The sequence below is a fragment of the Crinia signifera genome, chromosome 7, assembly GCF_055691185.1.
Source record: "Crinia signifera chromosome 7, ASM5569118v1, whole genome shotgun sequence".
Classification (NCBI taxonomy): Eukaryota; Metazoa; Chordata; class Amphibia; order Anura; family Myobatrachidae; genus Crinia; species Crinia signifera.
In genome coordinates, this window is record NC_139223.1 from 42,388,809 (window position 1) to 42,405,881 (window position 17,073).

Sequence of the window (17,073 nt, forward strand, 5' to 3'; positions counted from 1 at the left end):
GCGAGCGCAGCGAGCCACCGTGCCCGAAGCGTGGCGAGCGGACGCGGTCTCATGAGAAAAACGGGAGCCCAGATATTACATAAGTACCCACAATACAATTTAGGAAAACTCGGTCTGGCCCTTACGTGCGATGCCATGCCATTAGCTATACACTTGTATGACATACAATGAGGTTTTAGTCACCCCGAAGTGTGGCGAGTGCAGCGAGCTCCACGAGGGGCGACTGAACGCGTCCTCCCGACCTTTTCATACCCCCACTATGCACGTCGGCGTGGAGTTGATTTTATATAGTGGGGCGAGGGGACGTGGAATACATGTAAAGTAATCTGCGTCCCCTTGTGGGGCTCGCCACACTTCGGGCTCGGTGGGTTGCTGCGCTCGCCACACTATATAAAATCAACTCCATGTCAACGTGGATAGTGGGGGGTATGAAAAGGTCAGGAGGATGCGTTCAGTCGCCCCTCGTGGGGCTTGCTGCGCTCGCCACACTTCGGGGTGACGTGGATAGTGGGGGGGTGACTAAAACCTCATTGTATGTCATACAAGTGTATAGCTAATGGCATGGCATCGCACCCTATAAAATCGCATGCCATTTTTCGGGAGGTGCGATGCGATCCCCTGGGGCCAACAGAGCAGTGAATAAATGACATTAAAAAAATCGATGCGATTTTAGTACGGAGAATAGCCCTGTACACAAATAGAGTATTGGGCGCCATGCTACGAAACAAGTACTGAAGTATTCTGTCCCTGCCACAGCATGTGTGTATATATATATATTTTGCAAGTCCTGTGTTCTGGAACGTGCGGTATGTAATATGTATAATCATTTCTGTGTATCTGCATTTAACATATGACGTACTTAAGGTTTGATTTATATGTACTGTATATATGGGGCAGTACTAGTGTGGCCAATCCCGGGATCGGGATCGGCGGGATCCCGGGATTTGGCCTAAAAAAGTCCGGGATTTCAATCCCGGGATTGGAGAATCCAATCCCGGGATTTCGGGATTAGACTGTGCATGCGCAGTCTAATGCCGGGCAGCGTCTGAGCACTAGCTCAGACGCTGCCTGGCTGTTCCCGTAACCTGACCCGGCGTGCGGCCTGCGTAGCGTGACAGTAGAGGTCACGCTGCACAGGCCACACGTCACCAGTGACTGCCCGCCTCCGCCTGCCCGCCTCTTCTCCGCCGCCCGCCTGCTGTCTTCTATGGAGGTGCACTTGCCGGGAGGCACCGTGCACCTCCAAACCCACTCCCGGCCGCCCGCCCGCACCCTAATGTAAGTAGATGTGCGGGTCGGCCGGGGTGGGTCCTATGCTAAAAATGTTTTTTTTTGGGTGGGGATGCCAATCCCGGGCTCCCGGGAATCCCGGGATTGAGCATTTTTCAATCCCGGGTTTGAAAAAATGCCCCGGGATTGGCATCCCTAGGCAGTACGGACGGTGTAATGGTTAGCATTACTGTCTCACAGCACTGAAGTCATGGGTTCAATTCCCACCATAGCTCTAACTGTGCGGAGTTTGTATATTCTCCTCATACTTGCGTGGGTTTCCTCCAGGTACTCTGGTTTCCTCCCACAATCCAAAAATATACTGCTAGGCTAATTGGCTCCCAACAAATGAACCCTAGAATGTTTGTGTGTGCGTGTACATGTGGTAGGGAATATAGATTGTAAACTCCACTGGGGCAGGGACTGATGTGATGTGTATATTTGTGCGCTATATAAGTAATGGTGTGTACACACGTTAGATGTGCCTTAAGATCCTATCCACGATCTGATCAGATAGGATCGTGGATAGGATCTCTTTTTTTTTTTTTTTTTTTTTTTTAACTATTTTTATTTTTCAAGTAAACAAAAGATACAACTGGATTAACAATCCATGGCACACAAGAATAAAGAGGTTATCACATTGACAATTTGTACTGTAGTTTGTGGTATTCTTAAAACACATGGGGAAATTCTTTTTCTTTTTTTAAAACTAAACATACATCCCCTCGATTGGGGGGAAGATACATGTTCCACCTAGGCAATAACATTTAGGTTAGAGCATTTCTGTATTAGATGTATGTTGTTTCGCAAAGTATAGTGTGCTAATACCAAAATATACAATTTGGTCTTAAGGACATGATACCTCCCGTAGATGATAAGGGGGGAGGGGGGGTAAGACAAGACTAATGTAATAGGACAATCTTCTGTTTTCATGAGGTGTTAGGCTGCGTTGTAGCCCACGAGTAAATCGTCCTGACCACTCAGGAGGTATCTTCCCTACTCTCTAGCATTGCTAATAACAAAGATGGATATATCAAGCTGAGGTAGTTGGTGCCACTGGGAGGGCTGCCTGCCGACTTAAGAACCAGTTCGTGTTTTCAAAGGCTTTCTGTATAGTCACCTGTACAGTAGGGTCTAACGTCAGAATATAAGTTTCCCATTTGGCGTAAAATCGTATCACTCCTTTCTCTATATGGCATAAGGCCGCCCTTCACTCAAAGAATAAGATCTGTAGGAGTGAGTTTTTCATCTCCATGAGAGAGGGGGGGGGGGGGTCCCATGAATCCAGTGGGTGAGGATTAATTTTTTTGCTAACACTAAGAGTAGGGTGAGTAAAGGTATCAATTTCTTTTTATCTTTGCTGAGATTCCATTCTGAGAAATATAGGAATAAAGTGGGTAAGGGGTGATAAGTTAAGGTTAAGGAGAACGTCGAATTCAGGAAACCCAGCAATTTTCTCCAAAAGGTTTTTATGCGGCCGCACTCCCAGAAATTATGGAAGAGGGTCGCCCCCCTCATCTTACATTTGGGGCATAGGCCTAGATCATCAGGGATGAAATGGCTCCTCTGCTGTTCGGAGACATATGCCCTGTTAAGAAACTTAAGATGGGTTTCCTGAAGTGAAGCGGTTTGTAGGTATTTTAAAGAGTAAGGGAGTTTCTTGAGTATTACTTCGTATGTGGGGAGGGACGGAATATCTAATCTCCATCTGGTCTCCAAATGGAGCAGGAGTTTGTTCTCTGGTAATTTTACCAATAACAGATATAGGTTTTTTATTCTGTAGCCCAAGATATTATGTGGGGCCAGTAGTGATAGAATAGGGTCCGAGATGGTGGTCTCAGTGGGTCTCGTTTGTGGTAGAGATTGTGCGAAGTGGCGGGCCTGTAGATACATAAAGAACTGGGTTCTAGGGATACAATACTCCTCTGTGAGCCTTGTAAAGGGTAGTATAGTGCCGCCAGGATCAAAGATATTTCTTATTGCTGATATACCCTTCTGTCGCCACTCCACAAATCGGTTGTTTTCCAAGCCTGGGGTAAAACATGGGTTGCCCCAAAAAGTGGTAAAAGGGGAGCTGGTGTAATCCTTGTTAAAGCGTTTGTTGACATATGTCCACATTTTGTATACATCATTGAAAAGAATATTATCTTTGATGCTGGAGGGAATCCCACTACGCGGTGTGTGTAATAGTGCCGCCGGAGAGTATGGGTGGAATAGTGCCATTTCCATGTCTTTGTTAGTATAGTCAGATCTTGTGGATAGGATCTTAAGGCACATCCGATTTGCATCCTATCTTGGCTATATAGTGCAGATCTGCACTATATAGACAAGGCAGCCAAGACTTTCTGGCTTCCGATACGTGAACGCGGATTGGGATCGCAAGGGTTAAAACCCTTGCGATCTGCATCCGATGTTGATCCGATGCCGATCCGATGTTGACTATATCGTCAACATCGGAAAGGAAATCGGACCGTGTGTACACAGCATAACTGTTAATAAATAAATAAATATGTAAGGTAGATAAATAAATATGTAAGGTAGACTATGTACACCTAGACTAACAGAAAGTAGGCCAGTGGCACAAGCTTTTCTTTCATTAATTTGTTGATACAGGTTGAGTATCCCCTATCCGAAATGCTCGGGACCACGAGCATTATGGATAGGGGAATTTTTCGGTTTTTGGAATATATTTTTTAAAGCATACTTACCTGTCCCCTGATGGTGTCCGGTGGTCCCTCGGCTTCCACGCAGTCCCCGGGCGTCCACAGCAGGCCTCCGGCATCTTCTCTGGGTCTCCAGCGGTCCCAGGAATGCATTGCGCGAGTGTGCGCGCACACCGGTGACGTCACCGGCGCGCGCGCACACTCACGCAATGCATTCCTGGGACCGCTGGAGAAGATGCCGGAGGCCTGCTGTGGACGCCCGGGGACTTGGTAAGTATGAAAAGAGGGTTAGAGGGTTAAAAAATTAAAATAAAATTCGAATGATTAAAAAAACCACGGTTTTTGGAATAATTCGGATAAGGGATGTCCGGATACCAGATACTCAACCTGTAACACTACTTTCATTGCCAATCATATAAGGTTTTGGGGTCTTTGTGTTGCGCCGATTCCAAATAGGACAAGTTTTGGTACATTGGCTGTAAATTTTGAGCTACACTAATGAGAAAAACTAAAAACACAAGACAATGCGATCAACTAAGTGGCTAAACTATGTGAAGGGGGATTTTCTAGAATGTTCAAGAAGGGACCAGTTAGAATATTTGCGTGTCTCACCTTCTAGAATGTTCCAGTAGATTCCCATATGCACATGTTAAGTTCCTTATTGATTTGAGGGTATCTAGGTTTTTTTTTTTCAAATAAGCCCTGAGATACTTTTGTTTTTAAATTCAGTAACCCCAATATGCCCGGCATTCATTCAGATGTACTTGGTAACAAAACAACTGTTTATATTTCTTTGCTCGGGCTGTGTAATGGAGAATGTGATGATTGTCACCTCCTGGCCTGAGAGTGCGGCGATCTCCAATTGTGATGTAAAATTCTCACCTGCAGCATCTTGGAAATGCATATGGCCAACTTCAGCAGGACCCGGAGACAATCTTCTACCACAGACTCCACTTGCTGCTCAGGAACCATATAACTCGCCGGCAATCTCACCTCATGGAAATACCACTGTGGGAGGAGTCTGCTGGGGATATTGCGCGAGACCACAATGATTCTGGTGTCCTGTAGAAATGAGCTGCATAATGTGTAGGAGATAAGGGAATTGTACTGTATGCATAGCCACGCCCACTATCTGACATGCACAGTAGTCCAGCTTGTCTGTCCGATACTATATTTTTAAATTTGCAAGTCGGCCACATTGGTCAGTGTATGCAATGTGGTAGCCGACAGCTGGACCTTCACAGTGGACAGGGGGAGGGGGGTCAGCACTTTGAGATATTAAATTGGGGAGGAATGGGGACATTTCTTCTCCCCTGGGGCTCAGATATCAGATATCATGTGGCATTGCTGTGATATCTCTGTGTATGGCCGTGTTGGGTGTTGGGCATTTTATCTGACTGTATGCCCAGCATGAATAATGTTAAGCTTAATTCCTGGTCTTTTGATTTTGATATAAAGCCTCCTCTGAGCTCTCATGTTGTGGGCTCTCAGACTATTGATATTGCCGGATATAATAGTAGTATACAGAGGCTGTGCTGAATGGTAGAACATTCCCTGTCTGTGTGAATAAGTCATAGCTACACACACAGCACTCACAGTTCTGGCTGCTTCCAGCTGTCCATAATCTCTGCGGACATCCACCTGTATTCTAAAGGTGTGTATACGGATTCAGTATTAAATCCTGGCGGTCAGGATCCCGGCGTCGGAATCCCGATCGACAAGGGGGGGACGTGGATCACCCCCCCTTGCGGGCTCGCTGCGCTGGCCACTAATTTATTTTCCCTCCGGGGGTGTCGTGGACACCCCCGGAGGGAGAAAGTGTCGGGATTTCGGCGGTCGGGATTTTGAACGCCGGGATTTACACTGCATCCCGTGTATACATACCAGCCCCATCCCAGAAGGGAAGCGGGACTATTTGTCTACAGCAAAAAGATAGACAACCATTAGGTCGACACCATTAGTTAGACAAGCAAATAGGTCGACATGCCAAAAGGTTGACACGCAAAAGGTCAACGCTGTCATTAGGTCGACAGTCAAAAGGTCGACATGGGGCTTTTCATTGTTTTTTTACCCAAATGTCGACACAGTCGACATGAACACAGTTTGAAGTGAACCACAGCCCCTCGCTTCGCTCGCAATGCTTCGGGCACGGTGCTTTGCTGCGCTCGGCACACTGTTTTATTCTCACACCTCGCCCTAGTGGATGGTAGGGCATGAAATACTGCCTGTCGGCTCAAAAAACAGTGGAAAACACCATGTCGACCTAATGGCAGTGTCGACCTTTTTGCATGTCAACCTTTAGGCATGGCAATCTTTTTGCATGTCGACCTAATGGTTGTCTATCTTTTTTGCTGTAGACAAATAGTCCGGATACCTCCCTGAAGTGGGACAAGTCTCTGCATACACTCACCCAGAGCCATATTTACAGCATTGTAGGCCCCGGGCAAAACAAATGCATTTGGGGCCCCTCCACACCCATTCACGAGAAAATAAAAAGGTTAACAAAAAAAACCCCACAACATGCCCCTCTTGTGGTCCCATGCCATCTCTCCACTTGCTTCCATACAGTGAATGGCTGTCAGCACTCTGATTTGTGGGTAGCCCAAGCCGTCCACCAGTCAGCATGCTGACAGCCTATTTAACACGCTCCGGCTCCTGGTGGGGATGCCACAGCCCGGCAGCTGTCCCTTCCAGTGGTGGGATCCGGCTGCAACCGGGCGGCCGGGCCGTGGCCGTCCCGTCTGAATGGACACAATCGTGTCCATTTATAACTACTGTGTGCGGCACAGCATTTGGCCGTGCGGGGTTTTGCCGCCTGGCGGGAGCCGGAGCGTGTGAAATAGCCCATTCACTGTAAATAGACCCCTTAGACCCGGGAAGGGGAACCTTCGGCTCTCCAGCTGTTGTTGAACTACACATCCCAGCATGCCCTGCTACAGTTTTGCTATGTGGCCATGCTAAAACTGTTGAAAGGCATGCTGGGATATGTAGTTCAACAACAGTTGGAGGACCGAAGGTTCCCCATCCCTGTCTTAGACATTTGCTGCCCTCCCCCGGACTGGGATGCGGTCATCTATTAGAATGAACTTAGGTCTACAGTCATTAGGTCGACCCCACTAGGTCGACTGGCAGGAAGGTCGACCTGACTAAAGGTCGACATGGGCCAAGGTCGACATGACTTAAGGTCGAATTTGCATAAAGGTCGACATGAGGAAGGTCGACTGGTCATAAGGTCGACATGGGTTTTTCACTGTTTTTTGAGCCGACATGTGCCGACAGGCGGTATTTTATGCCCTACCATCCACTAGGGCGTGGTGGGAGAATAAAATAGTGTGCCCGGAGCATAGCGAGCGTCCGATTCTCATTGCCAACTGTGTCCATGTCGACTGTGTCGACATTCGGATCAAAAAACAGTGAAAAACCCATGTCGACCTTATGACCAGTCGACCTTCCTCATGTCGACTTTTATGCAAATTCGACCTTAAGTCATGTCGACCTTGGCCCATGTCGACCTTAAGTCAGGTCGACCTTCCTGCCAGTCGACCTAGTGGGGTCGACCTAATGACTGTAGACCTAAATGCAGTCTGACGAATGATCCCATTCCCCTGGACTGAATGAACTTACTTTGCACTTTGCTGGATCTGGTCGAGATCTTTAATGATCCCCTGCAGGATTTCATTGGAGGACTGCAGGGAACAGGGATACAATAAGCCATGATGTATAAACTTAGGAAAGCAGCAGTTCTACTCTCAGTGTTGCTTATGTGGACATACTGTCTGATTTTATTTCCTCAATATCACACTACATGTTCTATGGACCAGGCCTGATCAGTATGAGTTGTAATTATGTGGCGGGGGGTGGGAGGAACAACCTGCATGAACCCCATAGATGAAGAATAGAACCTGTGGCGAGCGCAGCAAGCCACCAAGCCCCCCAGGAAAGCCAGATTTTGTCTTATTTGACCATTTTTATCCTGGCACTCAGGTGTAGTCACTCAAAATGGCTCATCCATGCTGACCACCCCGTTCTCAATAACTGTCTTCATTTGGTTTTTCCTATTTATATAGACTGGAGTCACACTAATTCCTGCTTCTACTGGTAGCCTTCAGCAGATGCCACTATAAAGCCTCTCCCTGATGTAAACCCATATGCGATTAATATCTTACAAAAAGAACTGCCCTCTGGGAAGCACCTGGCGCCGGATGAGAGGATCCCTTTCACCACCTGCACTCCTGAGCCTCCTGCTTCAGACGGCTGCAGGGACCTCTGGGATCCTCAGTCTCCACCTTGCACCTCAGTGGCATAACTATAAAATGAGCGCTGGAAATATCGGCAGCGCCCCCCCCGTAAAATGAAGCCTGCCACCCCCTCCACCGGTAAAATAAAACTGGGTACTTGTCCATAGCAGTGCCGTCTTTCCCATTGGGCACGATGGGCAGTTGCCCGGGGGCCCTAGGACCTAGGGGCCCCCGGCCCAGCCCAATGGGAAAGATGGTGGCCGGGGTCCGGGAATCCGCTCACCCTCGCTGGGGGATCCGGGCAGGGGGATCAGGGCGGTGGCGGTAGCTAGAAGCCTGATTCGGCGAAGCTCTATTTGCCGGCGGGGCGGGAAGCGCTGTTGCATTTGAATAGACTGGCCGGACGCTGATTGGCTGAATTCAGAAAATCAGCATCCGGCCAGTCTTTGAAAAGGCAACAGCGCTTCCCACCCCGCCGGCAAATAGCGCTTCACCTCCTAGCTAGCAGTGAATTTAATTTGGGGGGTCCGTGTGCCGGGGTTCTGATCACCCTCACTGGGTGATCCGGCAGGGGGATCAGGGCATCGGTGGCGGTAGCTAGGAGCCCGAAGCGGCGAAGCGCTATTTGCCGGCAGGGGGGGCGAGAAGCGCTGCTGCATTTAAAATGACTGGCTGAATGCTGATTGGCTGAAATCAGCATCCGGCCAGTCTTTTCAAATTCAACAGCGCTTCCCGCCCCCGCCGACAAATAGTGCTTCGCTGCTTCGGGCTCCTAGCTACCGCCACCGCCGCCCTGATCCCCTTCCCCAGCGAGGATGGTCGGATCCCCGCCACCCGGCCGCCATCTTTCCCATTAGCGCTATTTGCCGGTGGGGCGGGAAGCGCTGCTGCATTTGAAAAGACTGGCCGAACGCTGATTGGCTGAATTCAGCCAATCAGCGTCTGGCCAGTCTTTTCAAATGCAACAGCGCTTCCCGCCCCGCCAGTTAATAGCGCTTTGCCACTTCAGGGCAGGCTCCTAGCTACCGCCGTTGCCCTGATCCCGCTGCCCGGATCCCCCAGCGAAGATGATCGGATCCCCGGCTGCCGGAAGCTGACTGGCTGCCGCACGGAGCCAGAGAGGTGAGGGTTGGGGAGGTGACTGTGGGCTCCTGGGCAAACTAATTTGGGGGGGGGGGGGGGGGGTCCAGTGAACTAGGTTGCCCAGGGGCCCTTCCTAATGTTAAGACGGCCCTGGTCCATAGGGGCAATGCATTGTTGGAGGTAATAATATGCAGACTAAAACGGCTTATTAACATCATCATCTAATGAAACAAAGGAACGGAGCACAACGCATGTCTCAGGTGTGTGACGGCCTCCAGTAGTATTGCTGGGGAGTAGCACTGGATGTCCGGATACCGCCCATGATTACACAGTGCCTCTGTACTTACCTCAACCATGTGTATTACACAGCTGGGATAGATCAGCAACAGTCCGGAGATGGACTCTCCCAGGTTACACTTTATCAGTGTATGGAACAATTTTTCATAATGATCTGTGAGAGAAGGAAAATAACGATGATTAAAACTGTTATACTATATTTATACAAGGCAGCACTATGGGCCTGATTCAGATCATGTTGCGCTGCTGCGAATTCAGCGACCTCCTTCTCCACATGGGCTTTGCAGTGCTGAGTAAGTCTAGAGCAGGGGTGGCCAAACCTGTCCTCAAGATCTACCAACAGTGCATGTTTTCCAGGCAACCTGTGGATCTATACTAGGAATGAATGCAGCAGGTTTGAAAATGTGACAGTTAGTAATGACTACAGCTGTGCACCAGCTAGGTGACCCGGGAAATGTGACAGTTAGTAATGACTACAGCTGTGCACCAGCTAGGTGACCTGGGAAATGTGACAGTTAGTAATGACTACACCTGTGCACCAGCTAGGTGACCTGGGAAATGTGACAGTTAGTAATGACTACAGCTGTGCACCAGCTAGGTGACCCGGGAAATGTGACAGTTAGTAATGACTACAGCTGTGCACCAGCTAGGTGACCTGGGAAATGTGACAGTTAGTAATGACTACAGCTGTGCACCAGCTAGGTCACCTGGGAAATGTGACATTTAGTAATGACTACAGCTGTGCACCAGCTAGGTGACCTGGGGAATGTGACATTTAGTAATGACTACAGCTGTGCACCAGCTAGGTGACCTGGGAAATGTGACCGTTAGTAATGACTACACCTGTGCACCAGCTAGGTGACCTGGGAAATGTGACAGTTAGTAATGACTACACCTGTGCACCAGCTAGGTGACCTGGGACATGTGACAGTTAGTAATGACTACAGCTGTGCACCAGCTAGGTGACCTGGGAAATGTGACAGTTAGTTATGACTACACCTGTGCACCAGCTAGGGAGTCTGGGAAATGTGACAGTTAGTAATGACTACACCTGTGCAGCAGCTAGGTGACCTGGAAAACGTGGACCGTTGGTAGATCTCGAGGACTGGTTTGGCCAGCTCTGGTCTAGACTAACTTGCCATTGCGAACAGAGAGGAAAACCATTCAATGGTGAGTGAATGTCCCCTCATGTGCACGGCTGTGGATATGGGCGGGATCTGACTTGGGTGGGGTGGCTTTTGTCTGCTCGCTATGCTACAAAAATTTGCAGCCCAGCGAGCGAGTCTGAATTATTTGGGTACTTGTGAGTTATCCGGGCGCCCGATTTTTGGTCGTATACGCATCGCGTCGCATCGCATGGCATCGTATGTTAACCAAATGGCATGCGATGCGACGCGACGAGATCACCACCCAAACCCGATTTTACATCGGGTACCATGTAAAGTGATCACGTCGCATCGCATGTTAACCACATGGCATACGATGCGATGCGACAGCACCCGATTTTAGCAGGGCAAAACCCCCAGAAAGTGTCACAAAAAGTGACACAATGTCAGTCCCATCCCCATTGTCAACGCCACTCCACTATCAACCTGAACCCGAAGCGTGGCGGTACGCGTCCTCCGACCTTTTCATGCCCTACTATCCACTAGGGCGTGGAGTGAGAATAGAATAGTGTGGCGAGCGCAGCGAGCCACCGAGCCCGAAGCGTGGCGAGCGCAGCGAGCCCCGCGAGGGGACACGGATACCTTCACAGGTAAGCGCGTCCCTTCGCGGGCTTCCCAGGTGTCCGCGTCGCCAAAGGGACGCGCTTCCCTGTGAAGGTATCCGTGTCCCCTCGCGGGGCTCGCTGCGCTCGCCACGCTTCGGGCTCGGTGGCTCGCTGCGCTCGCCACACTATTCTATTCTCACTCCACGCCCTAGTGGATAGTAGGGCATGAAAAGGTCGGAGGACGCGTACCGCCGCCCCTCGCGGGCTCGCTGCGCTCGCCACGCTTCGGGTTCACGTTGATAGTGGAGTGGCTGTGAGCATCCAATATCATTCATCAATATCATTCATATCTGACACATTAAGGACAACTGAATTTAAGGGAATAACTGTGTAATTAACATATTACAGAAATAAATTATAATAACAATCAATCACAAAGCACACAATAATCAATCACCATCATTATTTATCGAGCAAAGTGAGCGCATGTAGAATGCGGGCAAATGCGCTGTCTCCCGCCAGGCACTTTCGCCACACAAACTCCTGCATGTAGGAATCAAGGTGATGGCGGGCTGTGCCCCGCTGGCGTTTGTTGCGCCATTTTGCACAAACCCACAGTCTCTCAATGTTCTGGGTGTGTGCACCAGTCTCTGGGTCTACAAAATTGTACCGATGGTTGACCCTCAAGTGGCTGTAACCAGCCCGCTCCAGTTCAGGAGTTTTGTAGGCGCGCCAGCAATCGCTGACAATCGTGCTGCCAGGCGCCACGTGCTCCACAATTGCACTGAGGAGAGTTGGTGCATCTCGCTTGGCAACTGCTACCATGAAACAGTCCCCTGTCTCCCGGCACACTCCTCCGAACACCCACTGCTGTGGGAGAACTCTGCCAACATTGGCTTGGCGTTTCACAAAGAGTGTCTCGTCCACCTCCACTATTTGCCCTGGTCCTCCAATCTGGCATCAATGCGTTATAAAATATGGTGCTTTTGTTGCATATTTTCAAGTTCTTAGTACAGAACTCTATTGAAGTGAGTTCATCACACCAGCAGTAGATGAAGCGCAGGATTGTCATGAACGGCAGCCTGCACCCAGGGTAGAATAGCGAGGCCCGCAGACTCTGCTTTTTCCTGCAACTTTTAATGTAGCAGCGCCATTTGCGCTCCTTTATAGACAGGCGCATAGGGTGGCCATTTGGACAAGTGGCTGTAGATGGAAGCAGCCCTTTGTCCTGTAGGAATACTACTGTCTCTTCTTCAGTTTTAGGGAGGCTGAAGATACCATCCACCAAAGCCATTTTGGGAAATACGGTGTAAGGGCCAAAATGGGGCAGGTGTAAGGGGCCAAATGGGGCAATATTGGGGCAAATGTCCAAAAATTCACCTCACAAATACACCAACACTGTAAATCACTTGCTCTCTCTGTAAATCACTTGCTCTCTCCTCTGGAAACTACCTCACACTGATTTTCTTCCAGATGTGGCAGAGGGCGGGTTTAAAAATGGGCGGGAAGTGTTAACATCGCGTCGCGTCGCATCGCATCCCATTGTATACCATACAATAAGCATACGATGCGACGAGATACGACGCGATGGCAAATCGCGTCGCATCGCGTCGCATCGTATGCTTATTATAATGGCATGCGATGACCACATCGGGCGCCCGGATAACTCACAAGTACCAATATTTTGCTATAAATGTATAAGTGCAGTATATGGCCTTCTAGGGGTCGTGACATGACAGGATGCCCACCACTGTCTATACTATAACACTGGCAGTGACGCAGCCCATGTCATACAATATATGGACGGCAAACGTCCTCAGTTTGTGTTATTATGCTGGCTACAGTATTCTAATATACTTAGATTTCAATGTAGGTTTATTTTAGTTTATATTTTATATATATATATTCATTGGATTTTTTATTTTTCAATAACAAACAATTGTAATACTACATCAAAGATAGTGTTGTGAACAAAGTAGGTTTATTGCATTATTATTTATACTTCATAAGTAGCAGTTTTATATTAAATACTATAATATTTTGTTATCAAATTATATATTGGTAGTCTAATAAATGAATAACACTCACATCATTATAAGTGGGTACATGTTTGTCAGATAAATCAGCCACCCTACACGTGTATATGCCTGGGCACAGGAACCGGATGTGACATTATTGTGGGCGGGTTCCTGCAGCCAGCAATGGATCGGTTAGTGAGTTATTGGCATCTGCTAGGTCGACATGATACCGTGTTTCCCCGAAATAAGACCTACCCCAATAATATGACCTACCATTACTTCTGCAGAACCGTCCAAAATAAGCCCTAACCTGAAAAACAGATTGAGCGCACTCCATCCAGCGGGGGTCTGGCGGTCGGATCGCCAATCACCTGCCCCCCGCCAGCCAACGAAGGGAACGCGCGCACACGAGACACACGCGCATCCCCTTACAACAGAGCTCCCCGCCAGTCCCTGCCGCCTCGCTGCTCGATCCCACCTCCTCGCTCCTTCCCCCCTAACCCTGTCCTGTTCACAATTACCTGTTTATTGAATTTGCTGTCAATGTTAATTAAAATTAGACCTACCCTGAAAATAAGCCCTATGGTATTTTTTGGACTGAAAAAAAAAATAAGATAGTGTCTTATTATTGGGAAAACAGTTTGTCTATGAACAATGTCATTCACAGCTTCCAAAGCACCTCCGATATCTTGTGCTTTGATCAAACAAACAATAATGGGGTACCCACCTTTACTCTAAACACAGGGACAAAAAATTAGGTCAGCTATTTATTAAACAAGAAAATAAATGTAAATATCAAACAAAGAGTACATAAAGGTTGAACTTGATAGACGTAAGTCTTTTTTCATCCTCAACTACTCCATTATATTACTATATTTGTATGGTGAGACAAGATCACAACAAAAACCTACAATGTAAGCAAAGGCCAACAAGGTGCAAAGAAACAACCGTAACATGAGTATCCAGCGCCCCCTGGTGTCAATGCTGACACCTGAGCACGCAGATCCTCATTAAGTCTACCACAGGCATGTCCAAACTGTGGCACTCCAGCTGTTGTGAAACTACACATCCCAGCATGCCTTGCCATAGTTTCAGCTTTCCTAAGTTTATAGCAAACCTGTGGCAAGGTATGACGGGACCTGTAGTTTCACAACAGCTGGAGGGTCATAGTTTGAGCATGCCTGGTCTACCATGTCCCAATAAAAGTCCACATGGATGGTTAAATGTTAAAAAGTTCAGAACGTGAAAAAAAATACCTCAAAATTCACGTGACGGCCTTGTGCATGTGAAACTTTTTGTGCCAACCTAGGCATTGTCTGTCAGCCATCCAGATACTGGAAAGATTTACTGACCAAGAGGCCCATTGCCCTCATACATCCAGGGAAGGTGACAGGGGGGGACAAGTGTGATGGGCCCCAGAGATCTGAAGGGCCCCAGAGTTTTCATACCCCTGCCACTCGGCGCTCAGAGCCATCTACTCTGTGTGTGCTCGTGGCCTGGGGCCGCAGGCGCACAGCCGTACCCCCCGCAGGTGCTGTGGCCTCAGTCTCTGGCTCCTGTACTTTTACTGCGCATGCGCGGGTCATCTGTTCCGCACTCTGTGAAAGACCTGCCCTGCCTGCTCATAGTGCTCAGCGTTCTTTTGTGAAAGTGACAGGCCAGCAGCAGCAGGAGCCAGCAGGAAGCAACAGCCAGGAGCCAGCAGGAAGCAGCAGCCAGGAGCCAGCAGGAAGCAGCAGCCAGGAGCCAAGCCATCAGGACTGAGAACGAGAGAAGTCCGCACCTGAAAGCAGGATCTGGAGCAGCGAAAGGTTAAATGAGGCTCATGCAGAAGAGCGTTGTGTGGATTTGGGATTAGGTGGGGCCCCAGAAATATCATTGTACAGGGCCCCGAGATTTCTGTTGCCGGGCCCTGCATGCATCAGGAAGCCATTTCCCTGATCTGACCAGCACCACCGATCAGTGGCCATCTATGATTGGTGACCCATTGGTTGAAATGAATAAAATGTTGAAAATCCCCAAATTCGGAAATTTTTTGGCAGTGGTGTAGCTAGGTGCCACGGTGCCCGGAGCAAGGGCATGTTTTGCGCCCCCCCCCCCATTTGTAGTAGGCGGGGCTCTTGGGGGACGCAGCCTAACATTATACCACACACCGTAATGCCCATTGCACATTTTAGCAAACTTTATAATACCCATTACACATAAAGCCACAGATGGGGGGGGGGGGGGGGGGGTTGGTGAGTGAGGGTTGAGAGAAAGAGAGGTGGCAAGTCGGAGAGAGTAAGGAGAGAGGAGACAGCGGTGGGGGGGTGGACAGCAGGGGAGAGAGAGGGAGGGAGAACAGGAGAGAGAAAAGGGGATGGGAAGAGAGATAAAAAGAGGAAAGATGGTGTGGGGAAGAGGTTAGAGAGGGGTGAGGTGACGGCACAAGAGGGGGGGTGTGATACAGGGTGAAGTGCCAGGGGGCGAATAAGTAAGGTAATGGAAGAAGAGGTGAAAGGGGGTTAGGTTAGAGGGGGTGAGGCGACAGGGGAGTGATAGGGAGGGTAAGGTGCTTGGTTGGGCAAAGGGGTGAGGTGATTGGGGGGGGGGGGGGGGTGAGGTGACCAGGGGTTACTTGAGAGGGGGGTGAGACAACAGGGGCAATAGAGAGGGTGAGGTGGTGGAGGGGCTGTGATAAGGGGCAAGAGGGAGTTAGATAATTGGGATGAAATGACAGGGGAACAGAGTATGGGAGGCAAGTCTTCTCACCAGCATCTGTTGTTCTCCTGGTTCTCAGCACTAGCCGATGCTCAGCTACTGGTCCGTCCACTGGCCGCTGCTTGCCTCATTATCCCCTGCTCCCCAGTGCCAGCCCGCCGCTTGACTGGGGGGGGGGGGGGATCCGCTGCTCTGTTTAGGAGGGGGGGTCAGGCAGCGCTGCCCGCACTGTGGATGTTCTGCGTCTGCACTCTTAGCAGAGCTGCACACGCTGTGGCTTCACTGAGTGGGGTCGGGCAGCGCTGCCGCTGCACTCCTGGGAGCAGGGGCAAACGCAGGGTTTTCATGGGTGGGTTTCTGTACATGCACATAACTATAGATACACAAATACCCACACACATCATGTACACACATCATGTACACACACACACACACACACACACACACACACACACACACACACATAGCATACACACATTATGTACACACACACACACACACACACACACACACACACATAGCATACACACATTATGTACACATTCCTACATACATACCATTCATACACACACACCATGTACATACACACACATCATGTACACACACACACACACACACACACACACACACACACACACACACACACACACACACATAGCATACACACATTATGTACACATTCCTACATACATACCATTCATACACACACACACACACACACACACACACACACCATGTACATACACACACACACACCATGTACATACACACACACACACATCATGTACACACATCATGTGTACACACACACACACACACACACACACATAGCATACACACATTATGTACACATTCCTACATACATACCATTCATACACACACACACACACACACACACACACACACCATGTACATACACATACACACACATCATGTACACACACACACACACACACACACACACACATACATAGCATACACACATTATGTACACATTCCTACATACATACCATTCATACACACACACCATGTACATACACACACACATCATGTACACACACACACACACACACACACATAGCATACACACATTA

General features: G+C 49.0%; 1 protein-coding gene across 3 annotated transcripts in view; it reads right to left on the minus strand.

Moving 5' to 3' along the window:
- LOC146020095 (testis-expressed protein 47-like) overlaps positions 1-17,073 on the minus strand; it is a 36,840-nt gene that overhangs the window by 4,818 nt on the left and 14,949 nt on the right. Inside the window, exons 3-5 of one of the 3 annotated variants that reach the window (XM_083152921.1) lie at positions 9,601-9,704; positions 7,557-7,618; positions 4,815-4,953 (exon numbers count right to left, since the gene is read on the minus strand). In XM_083152921.1, coding sequence (XP_083009047.1) covers positions 4,815-4,953; positions 7,557-7,618; positions 9,601-9,704 — 305 coding nt within the window. Of the gene's footprint in view, positions 1-4,814; positions 5,008-7,556; positions 7,619-9,600; positions 9,705-17,073 lie in introns of all 3 variants that reach the window. The other 2 variants (XM_083152919.1, XM_083152918.1) reach the window with 2 other exon arrangements.